Raw genomic sequence first — 15772 nt, forward strand, 5'->3', positions numbered from 1 at the left:
TCTCTTCATCTATTCTGACTAGACTAAGTATTTATAAGGTCCCTAGTTTTAACATAAATTAGTACTTATGTGTGTGGCTTTTCTCTACATAGATGCTAAATACATGCCCAAAATTAGGTTACAAGATGGTTATTAAGGTTACAAAATCCAGACCATGTAAATTAGGAAATTAGACTGATTTCCCTTAATTAGACTAATTAAACTCTTGGACTTAAGAGGTACTAAACCTGATCTGGATATTTGTGCATGTGTACTGTGATACAGTCAATTAAATATATCACTGGGTGCTACTGTTTTCCTTGGGAGCCTGCCAGCGTGTGGTTGGGATCTGCTCTCTCGGGGAGCAGCAGTGAAGTACTTCTCTGGCCTCCCTTGTACAGCGTCTAGATCCCTGCTGTGTTTACTGCACGGCAGTAATCCTTCAGCGCAGGGCTTGAATTAGTTCACCAGCTTGCTTCTTTTAAGCAGTCAGCTCTACCATTTGTAAAACTTGATTATTTTGTTTTTGCCTTAGCTTTTTTACAGATACAAGAGAAAGTCATGGAGAAATTAATGTAAGTTACAGGTAACCCTTTTATTTTGGGTACCCAGTTAGGAACACTGAGGACTTGATGTTTCAGGGGAATGTGTAATTTATATGTAATATAAATTCCTATATTCAAAGTGCATCTTCCAGAGAGTTTAATAGTCTGAGAATTTTGCCACATCTAAAATTCAGAAATCTCTTAAGTTAGGTACTCAGCAAATAAAGAGCACAATTAATTGGTGACCACGTAAGAAAAGTTTGATTTACATGACTTTGGCTCCTACAGATCCTTTGGCAGAGGCAGAAACAGAATGTAATTCTTCAAAGTATCTATATAATTATATGATCTTTCCTCTTCATGCGCTCCTCTACATCATTACTTTCCTACCTTCAATGTTGCTACAGTCGGGGGGGGGCACTGAAAACTTGACAGAAAAGGTACTCATTAATAGGGGAAAAAAGTGGGAGAATCCCCCCCCCCATCTTATTCTCCAAAATGGCAGAAATTTTTCAGAAAAGTTTAGCCTGAGCAGATACAAAATAAAAAAAAAAAATCTCAAAACATTAAATCTTGGTAAAATTTAAAGACAACTCATAAATTACAATTTGAAGTATCAGCAATCTTGATATTTAAGTCATGGTGTTAGACTACGGCAATATAATGAACATAATATTTCAAAGGGAGATAGTGACAGCTGTATTTGGTATAATATGGGATGAAAGAGCTCTTAATGTGAAGAGGTAATTATCTGACTGTATTAACAAGTGCTTGTTTTGTTTTACAAAGGAATTGAAACTTATTCAGGACTGACTGGAAAAGTCTGAGAAATAGGCTTAACGATTATACAACAGAGAAAGGAGTCGAGAGGTGACAAAGCCTGAAACGGAGAATTAAGTTTCTGAACACAGATATCTTCCGCTTGTGTCACCTGAGTAACTGCTGTGTTTTCATGGCTATAACCTGCATTTTAAAAGCAAACACCCTCACCTCCTGGTCTTCGGGCCTCTGTAAATCCACCAATTCCCCTGTTCCCAATTCTGCTTTGCACCCAACTTCCCCACCCCTCTGCCGGTGACACTTCTCCACCTGCAGCCACCTCCACCAGCAGAGCCTCACAGCTGCAACAGGTTATGTGACCACTTATCTCCAAGGAATGATATTTTAAAGGGCTGCAAGTTATCCATGTGAATGTACATTAAGTATGTGACAAACTATAATATTAGTTGAAACAATAAATTATCCTTTTAGGTCTTTCCAAGTAGCAGTAACATCTGGTATCTGGCAGTGGGGAAAAATTATTCCATATATAGCGCATTGAGGCATTTTACTCTTTAGGATTGTGTAACTGTGGAAAGTACTTACTTTACAGAGAAAGATGATGAAATACAGTCACAGCAAAAGTAAATATTACATAGGTTCTTTGTGCAAATTAGTGCAATTACTGAGTATGGATTTAAACAGTGAGGAAAATAGTCTTTTTTAAATTATTTTAGGAGATGCATGTATATAAAATCCAGATCTGCCAGTGACTATCTTATGGCAGTAATCTTTCTGCACGTAGCATGTAATAACAACAAAATACTCACCTATTTTCATCCCGCAAGGCTGAGCTCTCAATGACCGCTGCACTTGTGCGCACATGCACACAGACTTTTTGGATTTCACTGTCCCAGATATGATTTCAGTAAAACCACAGAAAAGGAAGAGCGCTTCTGCTCCTAAAATAGAAAAGGGTCACTAGGTTATTGAGGAGTGATTTTAAATCAAATGCGAGAATGGAAAAATGGCATAGTCTTTCTCTTTCCAGAGGACTCAGACCAAAGGATGTTTTTCTGTGCCAGTGACAAGCACAGACTGATTTTTTTTTTTATTAAAAAGTCACTTTTATTAGTCTAAGTCTTTTTATGATTCAAATGAAACATTTTGATTTATTTTAATTTCAAAGCATTTCTTTTCCATTTTACTTCAAATGCAGTGAAATTGAAAGCAACATTTTTTTTCAGTTTCATGATTTGTCCTCCTGTCCTTTGTGTTTCTGTAGGACAAAATGATCACTTGAAAAAATTCATTTAATTGTGTCAAAACTTGGACCTTTCTAGCAGATACTAAATTTAATCATGTCTTTTGTATTTGTTTACCAAAAAACAGAAAAAAATTCTGAAAAACATTAAGCTGTCATTTTTACTTTAGTAACTTTGAAGAATTTCCAATTTTCAGCCAGTCTTATAGTCTATCAGTGCGATACATCTCATCATCCAGAGATTAGGTGTCCATTCTCAGTTAGTTAACTTCTTCAGGTGGTAATATTTTCTATAGTGGCAATGGGAAAGATATCTACCTCCAGAAGGCAATCCATTTCACTTTTGTTAGGATGAAATCATTTATCTCCTAAAGGTGGATGAATCTGTTTACTGACTGTACAGGGAGTCTATATGACTAGCTTAGACTAGCTATTATCTGGCCAAAGTTACCTGTTGTCACAATTGCCTCTTGAAAACTAAATGAGAGATAGTCTCCCCACCTGGTACCTCAACACATCATTCTGTGTTCTTCTTGCAGCAAAGAGTAAGCAGATAATAAAATGGGATAAGAACAAACTGAAAGGAAGGTTTTTTTTTTTTTTTTTTAATGAAGTTATAGTCTAGATTCTTTTTAAATTATGAGTTTAATTATTTATTGTGTAAGCTGGCATAGGAAATTCCCTGTAACACAACACATGAATTGAAATATAAGTTATTTCAGCTAGGCTTTTTTCCCTTTCCAAATATTTGCATTAACACAGTCACAGAAGGGGCCTGTGCAGAGACAGATTCACTCCTTGAGTAGCTGCAGCTGTTCATCTTTAGTGTTTTCCTGCAATGCACGAGAAGAATGGTGACTACAAAACCAAATCTGCCACCCCTTCTTGCTTAATCTAATGCCCCGGGCTGCTCTCCTTGTTCTTTTGTTCTTCCAGCAGCATGCAGAGCTGAAGCTAACAGTGTCTCAACTTCTCAGATGTCAACAATCTTCTTCCATTGCTGTCTGGTTTCCACATCTGGTGAACCAATCCCAAGGGCACCATAGTCTTGGCAGTGCTATAATTTTACATGACCTTTCATGCCATGATGTCATAATTAATTAAGCTCTTGCTTGCCTTTTATAATTCTCAAGGTTAATGCCCATGTTCCTGCCCTCATAATTAAATCCATCTTTTTAGAGTTGCAAGGAAAACTGATGTTTAAACTTTGATGCTTGTGGCCAAAACATTAGATATGCCTTACCTTTGAAAATGCCTAATACACACAGTGGCATGTTAATAACTGAGCAGTTCTGAGATGCATTTCCCAGAATGCAAAGAGATGCGATGGCTTACCTGGAAAGTGGTTCTCTCACTGCATACGTGTTGATGGAGATGGTTTAGAAATGTATTAGGTCAAGATGCATCAAACCCCTGATTTCTCATGAAGAATTTGCCTGTCGAAGCACTGAATAACTGACACCTTCAACTACTTCAAACATAGTTTGAAAGTATAGCTAGATCAAATTCATCTGCTAGTCTCTCTAAAGATGGTGCCCTACAAGGGGATATATTTACGAGACAGATAGTGATACATGTAAGTGTTCATTTTCTCTTCAGTGCATGCTTGGTAATCATTTCCCATTTATTTATTTCTTGATATTGTACCTGGGAGTCACAGCTGTGACATTAGGAAACATACTTTGTAATGGTGAGGGTGACAAAGCATTGCAATAGATTGCCTAGGACAGCTGTGAAACTTCCATTGCTTGGGGATTTCAAGAACTGCTTAGGTAATCCTTTCTCTAAAATGACGTAGGTGTAGTGACATGTTTTGAGGTTTGGAGATAGACTGGGAAAACTCCTGAAGCTCCCTCCAGCCCTATTTTCTATGATTTTTCAAGTTGGTGGGCAGGACTTCCTGGGAAACAAAGGGACATTTAAGTACAATCAAACCAGGCCGGGGTAGAGGAAAGACTATTTTATGCTGAGGTCAGTGATGCTGTGCAGTCTGACAAACAGTATGGGTGATTTTTTTAAATTAGATTTTGTTATTATGTGTTTGGCTGGTGCTCAGATGCTATTGTTTTTTCCCCAGTGGCCCTGATAGAAAGAGTGTGGAATTAAGGAGAATGGGTTAAAACAGACTAGTGCAGGAATAATGATTCCTGAGTCACTACCAAACTATATGCCGTAAATGGTGGTACTTATTTAGAGTCCCTCAGATAGCTTCAGAGCACACTTGCACTTGTGCAGGCACCTAATGGTATATACTGTGGCACGACCACACTCTAACATATGTAGTCATGGTCTCTTGAAGCTTCCTCCAGGGAACTAAAAGCAATTTTTTCCCTCAAGCCTGGTGGGTAGACAGCAACCATGGGATGAACTAGTAAAGACAATGAGTCTGCCATACCTTTTTTGTCCCTCAATTCAATGAACATGGAAAAGATGGACAATGGTTGAGCTCAGTGAAAATAAAACCAAAGCAACCCAGGCTTCAGAGCCTAAGACTGGACTAATCAGAAAAGGATTCAGCCCAGTATCTTATCCTGCAAACAGTGATCCAGTCGGCTAGTGGGAAGTCAGGTGGAGGGTCCCCTGCCTCTGCTGCCTCTGTAATGCCTACCACATAGACCTACCACATAGTAATTCAACAATTCTGTTTGGCAACAGTTTCTGTCTACCTCTGGTACATGACACTATCTGAAATGATACAACTCTAATAGTAATATCTTGTGTTTTATATTGTGGTCTGAATTTGAGCCAACAAATCAAAATGTGAAAGGCTTTGTAAATAACTACTTTGAAGTTCTCTGAAGTGCAGAAGAGAAATACTAAAGCTGGTAACCCATCATGAAAGGAAGTCTGATAATACTGCTTTCAAATGCATTGGTTTCAGTCTTCTTTATAGTCTGGGATGAAGTGGCTAGTTTTCCAAGACAGGCAATGATGGAAAATCCTGAGCTTTTATTATGTCCATTAATCATACCAGAGAGAGAGTAAGGAAAAGCTAGCAAAAGATCCACATGCTGGCAGGAAATAGTGAAGCTATGTTTCATTTTATATCCTTGTCTTTATTCAGTGATAACAGCAGAGAAATAGTGCTTCTCCCCAGCACCCAAGCCACCAAATTGTGGGTTCCTTTCCTGCCCTGGAGGGGGGTTACACTGCTCCAGCTGATACATAACTGAAGGCAGTGCACACTGAGGCCTCCTCAGGGGTATCTGTCCCCTGTTCATTCTTCATCTTGGTCCAAAGTTGCAGACCATGTTTGAATCTTTGGCTTTTCCTGGAAGCTCAAAAGATGCAGCTTAGAACGCAATAATCAGATCTTTGTGGGACCTCCAGGCTGGATTACTGCAGTTCATCTTCATATGAATGCTTGTATCTTAAAATAAAGTACTTCAGTTAGGCATGAATGGCTTCGTACATCACTTTCCCAAATGCAGCTGGCACCTCCTTTAGCTGATAAGATTGGCTCTGCGTGCAAAGCTGGATTTCACTGGGGACTACAATTTCCCAGAGCCTCCAGGCGACTCAGCCTGGACATTCCCATAAATCTCCTGGGAATAACTGTCTCTTTCTGCAGCTCTGATTCTCAAGGAACATGAAGCTGTCACCACTGGAGGGGAGAGTTCATCAACTGGTAAGATAAAGGTAATTGTCAGTCTTACATCCCCGAAATTAAAGTAACATTCACTTTATCATTCTTGCTTTCCCACAGCTAAAACTATGGTTGGCAAAAAAGAGGAAAAGAAGAGCTGAGTCAAAGAATGTGTGTGAGAGAGAGAGAAGGGATGGAAAAGGGAGAAGGGGGAAAAAAAGTGAAGAAATGAATAAAATCTCAAACATAAAAATAAATACCTATTTAATTCTCTGGTTGCCTGTAGGGAAGGTAAGGCAGGAGACCTCAGGCTGCTGGTGAAGCATTTTCAAAGTCTTTATTTTACTCAGAGTCCTTTACTTTACTCAGAGGTGACATATTCACCATCTCTGAACATGTGGTCCCCTCTTCAGATGACATGCTCTAATGATACCCTTTGAAGCCCTTCGTGTGGCTGCACAGAAGTGACAGCACACTATCTGCATGAAAATGCCAGAGGATCTAGTATAGCAAAAGGATTTATAATGTCCCTTTTTTATATTCTCAAGAAAGAAAAAAAAAAAAGCAAAATTCATAAACACCTGGGTTTTTATTTTTTGAGGGAAGGTAGTCCTTATGAATGCTCTTACTATGTGTAAGGAAGGGGAATAACACTCACCTGCCTCAGCTAATTACTTCTCCTCAGCTGCGGCCTATGCTGAAGGTTTCCATAGGAGGTGATCTCCTCAAAGTGAATCACTTGCTCTCCAGTCACTCTGCTCAGATATAAAATAACAAGCTGCTAGCAAAGAAGGCTTTTGCCAGTACCTGATGGTCACTATATGCTTCAAAGCACAGAAGCTGATATTGCTTGTTATTGTTTTCTTTTTAAACTCTAACTAATGTAAGTGCAAATATATATATATATATTTTTTTTTCATTCCTCCTCAATAAGCTATTTGCTTTGGTAAAGCTGTGTGCTCTCTCTTCTTTCCTATGCTGCCTTTTCTAGTTAGGAGCAATGAGATCTGACATCAGCAGAGCAATTCTGATAGAAAGCAAAGCAGGAGGACTCCAGAGATGCTTGCTCAGGTAAGAACGCTCCTTGCACTGTGCTGCAAAGCCCTGGGCGGCCGTAAACCTATATCACCATCATGCAATGGCAGAGCTATGGGATGAGCTATGGCAGACCTAGCAGGGAGCATCTAAGACTGAGACAGCTAAGCTGAAATATAGCAAGTGCATTTTTTTTTTTTTTTTTTATGTGAGTGCCTGTGGAGGTAAAGTTAGTAGGCATACAGAGCGCACAATGAACAGCTTTCCCTGAAAAGCTTTGGGGGTTAATACAGGTGCTGTTGGACTGGCAGCAGATTGTCCCTGGAATAACATCCTTCCCTTTCCTTACTGCCTGTTTGTTCTAAACACCCGAATCGCGCTGTTTGTTCTGCGCCTCCAGAAAGGCTTTGCAAACTGCAGTGTCGGGTGGAAGTGACAGGGCAGGATGTTCGCTTTGCGGGAAAGCACCCCATGTACACAGCCCATCGTCACCATTCAGCTCTCAAAACAGGGGCGACGTGGTGGGAGATCTGCCCGGGAAAGGTCTGGCCGTTGTCATCCTCATCTGTCCCGGCTTAGTGACGGCTGGCGAGGAGCCGGACAGACGTGACCCAGGTGGCTGTGCTGAGTGACTAGCGCGGCAGGCGAGGTTGCAGGACTCTGCTGGGGCCCTGAAACAAAGAACCACCGAGAGCCAGCGTTTCCCCGCTCACAAACTTTCCCTCCCTTTGAAATCAGGGCCTTTGTTTCACTCAAAATTAGTGGCTTTACTTTATTTTATCATATCTTGTGCTCAGCTGTGCTGCAACTTCATTTCAGTCAATGTTACCAAAGTTACTGAATTAACTCCAGGTCAATATGTAAAAGCAGGGATGATTTTGGCCTGGTAGGTTTAAAAAAGCAGGCTTTGCTTTGAAACAGAGCTCCAGAATAATCTCATTTTCTTACTCAGCCAGCTGCATGGCAGGCATGGTTGCAGTTAGCAGCAAAAATGTTTCATTGTGTTTTCACTTCTCAGTACCCTAGAGCCACGCTGGCTGTGGCGGAGTTGCCAGGAGCCTCCTCCACAGCAGCTCACCAATGTTGTGGCAATGGCAGGGTAAGTGCCTGACTGTGTTTACATATGAGCAAGGCTTTGGAGAAACTCAAACAGGGAAACCATTGATCCTGCACAGTGGCTGTTGCAAAAGCATTGCACTGCCCTGCAACAGAGCTGGCAGTTGAAACAGGTCCTTTTTTGTGAAGGTTTGAGTACATGCACTAAGGGGTTGGAAAAATAAAGAGTGAGGGATGCTAACCTATTGGCAGAGCAAAGCTGGGCTGACTCTGTTTACTTTTCCCATAGAACCCTTAAAAATACCTGAATAGTTCAGCTGCCCTTGCAGGTGTTTGTCTCCTAGATTTTTCATTTCCTGAAACTGTTTTTCCCGTTGAGATGGATGGGGCGCCCAGCAGATGACATCCATCTTCCCCCAGTGCCCCGGTCCAGGTGCAGCACGGGGAAACTCGGGAAGCCAGTGGGGCTGCTCAGCAGAAGGCAGCGGGAGGGAGAAGCGTCCACTTCTGGGGTCTGATAATTATTAAAGTACTTGCTAACAGGCTCAGCTCCTTTGCTGACCATCGCTACGCGCAGGCTGGGTAGGCTATTTGCTGCTGGAAGCATGTCGAAATTCAATAAGTCTGCATAAGAAATGGCCACCTAGCACAGAATAATGGCTAATTGGCCCAGCTTCGGTCACGTTGCACAGAAAATAGGGAGTGACATACTTTAAATGTCAAGGTCCCGGTGCTGTGCTGAACTTGTCACTTCTGCTGAACTGGGGCGCACAGTGAGCTTGGCACTCTCCTCCGTTCTGGCACAGTTTCTGTGTTTGTTTGGTGTTTTCAGAAGTTGGGGGTGGGGGAGGCAGATTTTTGTGAGTTCTGTTGGGGATGGAAACATTCTGAAACAATCTTCTTTCCCTTCCTCTTTTTAAAATGAGTCTTTTTCTCATGTAAAAAGAGAGATGGGAACTAGCAGCTTTTGCCCCTGGGGTCTCTTGTGAAGGAGGGTTACAGGGCTGCAGGCAGCTGCTGGGGGTTAAACCCCAGCTCCTGGAGTCCTGTGGTTAGCTGAAAACATGAACTGCTTCTGCTGCAGGGGAAGGGAGGAGGGGAGAAACAATCTCAATCCTTATAGCTACAATAGGAATGTTTCAAGCTTACCAACAGGAGGTAAAGATAAGGGGGTTTGTTGCTAAAAGTACTGTGACTTTCTAACTAATTTCCTGATGTGTGAGGGACTTGAGCTGTAGTGTTTGAAAACTGAAGACCAGAAATACTGTAATCGGATAAAATATTGAAATAGATGACCTGAAAAGACAAGCCTAGCTGTGGATACTCCAAAATTTGGAGATGACCATGTGCGGTTTCCACGGAGACCAGTACTAGTATACAGAAATCTCCCTCTGAATCAGTTTCTCTCCATAAGTGTGAAAAAAGATTCTCTTCTCTGTGGGAAAACCAACGTTTTCCATGGTCTTTACACTAGAAAGTGGTTGCTCACAAAAAAGTTTTTTTTTGTTGTTTTTTTTTCCTTCTTCTTTGCCTACATGGTACTACCTTGCTTAGTTGGGAGCCTGAATCACCCAAAGGCAAAGAACTTCCAATTTGCAGTCCAGACTGAAACTTAACTTTTCCTCTTTTCGTGAGCTATATATTTAACCAGCTCTTTTATGGTTAGAATAAAACTAGTACAGATACCATGGGAATGTGTATTAGCATGTAAAGGCAACTTTATTTGTATTATGGAAGTGATGTAAGAGTCCAGTTATGACCTTGGACCCTATGAGATACATATGAACTAACATGTAGCTGCCTCAGTTTCCTTCCAGTTAACAATACAGCTGAGAATAATATTCAGTTCTGTGAAAGATTTCCTGTGAAAGTTGTTCCTAGAGTGTATTGAAGATGATACTTCATGCACTAGTAATTATTTGCTTGCAGGTAAGGGCACTGTGCTGCAGATTACCTCATGAAAAAGGGGGCAAAAATAATCTTGTAAAGACTGAGGTATGCCAGCTACTTTGTTTTTTGTTAATGAAACATACATTTTTTTTTAACCTTAATTAAATCAACATACATATTAAAAAAACAAAGACCAAAAATTGTTCATAACAGCCTACACCTCATTCTGAGAATGAGCTATTCCTGCAAACCAGTCTGCACTGTAACACTGTCAAGAGCAATGATTTTTTTGTACTTGTGAGCCCGTTATCTGTCCTCTTTAAGGAGTATTTAATATCTTTATGCTGCAATTGCCCTCTACCAAATTTATAAATAGCTAGTAGTTAATACAAACTCTGTGCTGGAAAGATGCATCAATGGGACACACAAGTTTGAAAACAAGTATAAGTATTTCACAGGCTGAGAGCAGCAGAGACCTAGTTTTCTTTGCAGTATCATAGCTTGCTTGAAATGACTTTTTTTTTATTATGCAGCAGCTTTTCTTTAAAGCGTGTCTGACATCAGCAGGCGAAGGGAAGAGAGAAATTCCAGGCCGGAGCTGTAGCCATAACTCCTGGGAGAGGCGGTGGGGCTCAGCGACTCCTCAGAGCGGGGCAGTCTCGCTAATGTGTTTATATGGAGCCCCACACAATGGAACCATGCTCCCTGGGGGAGGCCCCCGGCAGCCCCCACAATACAACCAGGAATAGGTTACCATGGAGTCCTATTAGACTATATCATGGTATTTTTCCTTTCGAAAGGACACAAAATATTTCAACTTGCACAGAGGTTTAAGTGAGTGGAACAGAGCCCCACAGCTGATTTGCTGGAGGAGAGCAGCGCGTTAGGATAACCAGTGGGGGAAGGCAAGTTTGGGAGCTGAGCTGGGCCTGGGTGTTGCATGGAGCAAAACGGCCTCGGTCTCAGTGTGCGACAGGCACATCTGCGATCCTCCTCACCCTGGCAGTTGGCTGGGCAGCTTATTGCTAATGAGTCGTGCTGCAGCTTGATCTGCGTGTTTATTTTTAGAGGTGAATAGTTTTCTGCTTTCTTCTATTGCTTTCCTTTCGAGATTTGCTTTGGTTTCACAGGTTTGATTGATTGCTTTCAGATTGTCCCGTCATGAGGGTAATTTCATCCAGAAATGTCTGTTATGCCCTCTGTGCATCACACCGCATTTCGTGTGGCACTTCCTTTTGACACTATGTCAAAATGACCTTTATTTCTCCATCCTGGGGACTGAAGCGAAGGCGAGGTTTAAAACCACACATCTCTTATCTGGTAATGAAACTGTGGCTTTTTTGTCTGCATTATTATGTTCCTCCCACCATCCCAAGTCTGACTTTCGTTGCAAAATTTTGGGCCTGGGAGCATTCAAACGTGTGATGTGAGCTGGCCAGCTGAGTCTCTCTGCCTTTGGAATAACACCCCCTTCCTGCTCAGGACACGCTCTGTCCTGGCACGGATGGTGCTAAGAGATATTCGGCTATCTGCGCTGATACTCAGTTTTCTGTGCCACTTGCACAGGCTTCTCTCAGCAACGCTGTGCCTGTGCCCCATCCCATGATACTGACCATGCTGGAGGCCGTTTGGCAGCTTAAGGATACTACATGAAAACAGGTCTGTCTTGGCCTGTCTTTTTTTTTTTCTTTTTTTTTTCTCCCTTAAAAATGTCCTCTCTTTCTAATATATATTTGTGAGCAGAAAGGTCTGGTTTCACGTTAAGAAATAATTGCCTAAGCATTATGTTCCTGCCTGTTTGGGGCACAAAGCTACTCCTGGATATTTGGGGGCTGTGGCAAGAGACCATGGTCTGTGAAGGGCAAATCATGGGGCAAGTGGAGCAGCAGGGAAGCACACCAAGGGCTGGAAAGCAACAGTGGCCAAAAGAGGAGGTCTGCCCCAGGCCTACAGGGGGGCAAGGCTCTAAATCGGGAGATCTGAAGCTGTACCCAGGCCGTTTCCTCCTTACAACAAGCTGCGTAGCAGACATGCATTCCAGTCTTGGTGGGAAACACACCTTTCCTTTGCTCTTTTCCATGGACATCTCATGAGCATTCAATTAAGCACTCTGTCGAGGTGAAGTGTGATGCTAGGGAGATGCAATCGGTATTTCAAAGAGCAAGTTGGGTTCACAGGAACCCAGAGGAGAGAAGCAAGGAGAGGAAGCTCAGTTAATTTCAAACATGCATTTCCTGATGCATGTGTTTTTAATTCATGTCAGCAACCCAAGCCTTTCCCCTGTATTAAGGAATCCTGCCTTTACATGTAGTTACAGAGCAAAAGAACAGGCTTCTAGGGTAGGAATTTTATCTTACAAAAATATATTAGTCCTATGTGGTAGAACTGGGTCTGCCACAAAACAGCAGCATCCCAGAAATTTGTTATGTTGCTAAGACAGAGCAAGAAAAGGACTTTTATACCATAGTCTGCCTCTTAGGGGAGTATAGTTCTCACAGGTTGATGAACGCCTTTGTGTGATAGTGATTTCCTTGTTTTCCTTTCCTCTTTTCTTTATAAAGAGAAAAATGTAAATGTATTAAAGACAATGTCCCATTCCCAAATGAATTCTCTCAGACAGCACTGGGGTGGGATGGTATTTTTGGCTCAAGGATTTTGTGATTCTTCATCTTACAGTTGTCTTATAGCCTGTCTGTAAATTCTTATTTTCTTGCTCACCTATATGCAGAGATGCCTTTTGACCTTGGGTACAAGCCCCACAATGCTTTCTAGGAAGTATATCTCAGTCCTTCCCTGAGATTTCCAGGAATGGCAGCCCCATTTTTTCCACAGTGATAGATACCTTCCCCCAGCAATGTACAGTGAAATCTGCAGGGACATTGCTGCAGAGTGAAGCAGACAACAGGCCAAGACAAACCCCAGTTGCCTGCAAGACCTGCCTCTCCCAGGCCTTTGAAACCCACCAGAATCACCATGGCCAACATTCACTGTAGGGTTTGCATATATGAGGCCTGAGGCCACCTCATCAGCCTCCCTGACCTTAATATTATATCTTAGAGCCACCATGTGCAACTCACTGTGTTTTCCATTCTTCCCAGATTTAACTTCACACTTTGCTCAGGGTACAGAAATTTTTTTGAGGAGCACTTTTCAGGAATTTCTTGGTTACCTTGATCTTTTTGCCACCAGAGTGAGAGTGATGATGGCTCCTTACTGTGCCCTTGGCTGGTGCATCTTCAAGGTGCGCAGTCTTGCAGTTAGCACTGAAAGCACGACCCAGATCTGGGGACAAGAGCTGTGTGCAAGGTCGCTGGGCTTCTTGGTGAAGGTGAGAACAGGGAGGGGAAAGCCCACACAGGGAACAGGGGGCAGAAGCAGAAAGATTTGTGCAAAAAGCACAGAGGTACCATTGTCTACTACAGAGCACAGTGTCTGTGGATCTTCCACATAGCATCCCACATCGTATTTAAGATAACTTGCTCCTAATATTAGGCTTGGGCTGAGTCAGCATCTGAACCTGTGCTGCCTGTGCCCAAGAAGACAAGGGAAGCTGTTATCACACTTAGATCCAGAACAACCTTCAAGTATTTGACTCCAGAAATGTAACCAGTGCAGTGTGAGTGTATTTTTTAGGGTTTTTTTTTGTTTTCTGGCTCAATAGCAACATTCTTACAGTATGTTTTTCCAGAGATTTAGCATACATATTGTATTGGTACTGGCCCACAATGGTTGGTTGTGTTTCATTCCTTAGTTTAATAGCGCACAGGACAAATATGTAAGTTAAAACATTAGTGCAGATTTCTGCCTGCCAAACCCTTTCCTGGCAAAAATGTGGATAGCTTAAATACCATCATTAATCATATAATGATTATAGGTTATAATCCAGTGAGAGAGATATGATTATTTGCTTTAGAGATCTATTTAAATGATAGGGCATTACAAAAGTTTTCAGTCAGCCAAAAGTATCCTCCATCTATTTAAATGACAGCTGTATCTCTTCTAGCAGCCACCTCATTTTTTTGTGAATCCAGGCAGAGAAGCATGGACAGGGCCCCCAGTGTTGCTGAGGACGTGTCCTCACCCCTGGTGAGGCCCTCTGAATGCAGTCTTTGCAGAAGCTTTGGGTTCGCCACGGGAGGTTTACGGTTTTCCTCTAGCCAGCCAATGACCCTGTCCTCAAAGTTGCCTGTGATCCATTAACATTTACGTAACCTTTTAAAAAAAAAAAAAAAAAAAAAAGTAATCCTTTCTGTTTGTCAGAAATGGGATACCTCAAATCCCTCTCTTCTATCTGATGCGCTGGCCAGAGTCACAGTGCTGCTTGGTTAGATACAGTCTTGCTCAGCAGGCCTTGCTTACCCTTATAGTGATTGCTTTACTGTGACTGCCCTGTCCTAAATATGTTGTCCCCTTCTCAGGGCTCCTGACTTCCAGAAGATGGCTGGCAACACCTTTTTTCAGTACCAAAGCAGCTCTTTCTCCACTGACTTTGGGTTGAAGGGCTGGAGCCATCTAGGTCCACCGTTGCAGTTCTGTGGTGGCCACCTTGTGTTATGAGCCCTTCACCCCCTGCCCCGTTCTTGGACTTCCCATGTGATTCCTGAGTGTGCAACATGCCAGCAAATGCCTATGGCAGTGTGGAAATTTTAGGCATTTGCTGTGCTCCACTCCGTCAGGAGTCCAGCAGCAGTGTCTCCTGGACTGAGGTTGGGGATGTTGCATGCCAGAGTCTGTGGGGCCCTTGCCTCCAAAGCCCAGTCCAGGGTGCGCTTCCTACAGCATGAGGCTATGGCCAAGGGATGGGGACGGTTCCTGTGCTGAGCAGCCATCTCTGAAGCCAAAAGAAAAAAGAGTGAATCACTGTCCTGGGTCATCCTCACCGCACCACTGCTTGTTGGGGTAGTAGCAGATGTTTCAGCTCCACAGATGAGCAAGAGTCTACAGATCAGCTGCAAAGCAGAGTAGGCAAGCGTGGGAGCCAGGGAACAGAAGCATGGTGTGCAAATTCCTGATGTAGACATAGGCCTTCAGTCCTTAGGAGCAATGTCTAAATTTTCATTATGCTTCAACATTAAAACCCCACCGAGAGGAACAGGCTAATTCATCAAAAGCCTAGCTAAATGGGCAAAGATCCTCTTCCAAATCTAGCTGTGCTGACAAAGGACATTACACCCAAGAGCAAGCCATCATTGTTTTCCTGCCAGACTTGTGGGCAAAGCTGCTAATGTGGGAGCACTCAAACCCTATGTATTCACCAAGATACCATACATGCAAAGTTTTAGTTATTTAAGCTGCTCCAGCTAACGTGGCTTATCTTGAAATGAACAGCTCAGCTGGCCAAACCAAGGGCGGTATCCTTTGGCAGATGGGTGATGGTGTCACAGCAGGGGAGCAGGAGCATCTTACTCCAGGACCTGCTGTGCACAGGGACCCTGCTCATCTGCAGCCTGTGTAAATGGATTATGCATGGAGAAGCAAAGAGGGTTTGGATAAAAATGGTATCTTACGGCAGCTAAACCAGCAGCTTGGAGCAGAGCAGCAGCCTCAATCATGCTGTGCTTGTGCTACAATCTGGGGGTGCTGACAGCAGCTGGGAGTGCTGTGTCCTGCGCACATGCCCTGTCCTCCCGCAATAGCCGTTGGGCTTTTTCCCATTCT

General features: G+C 42.7%; 1 protein-coding gene across 1 annotated transcript in view; it reads left to right on the forward strand.

The window, feature by feature from the left end:
• Positions 1–7158: 7158 nt before the first annotated feature.
• TNS3 (tensin 3) overlaps positions 7159–15772 on the forward strand; it is a 332367-nt gene continuing 323753 nt past the window's right edge. Inside the window, exon 1 of the mRNA XM_067291189.1 lies at positions 7159–7204. Coding sequence (XP_067147290.1) covers positions 7193–7204 — 12 coding nt within the window. The 5' untranslated portion in view covers positions 7159–7192. The remainder of the gene's footprint in view (positions 7205–15772) is intronic.

This window comes from Apteryx mantelli, chromosome 2 (assembly GCF_036417845.1).
Source record: "Apteryx mantelli isolate bAptMan1 chromosome 2, bAptMan1.hap1, whole genome shotgun sequence".
Classification (NCBI taxonomy): Eukaryota; Metazoa; Chordata; class Aves; order Apterygiformes; family Apterygidae; genus Apteryx; species Apteryx mantelli.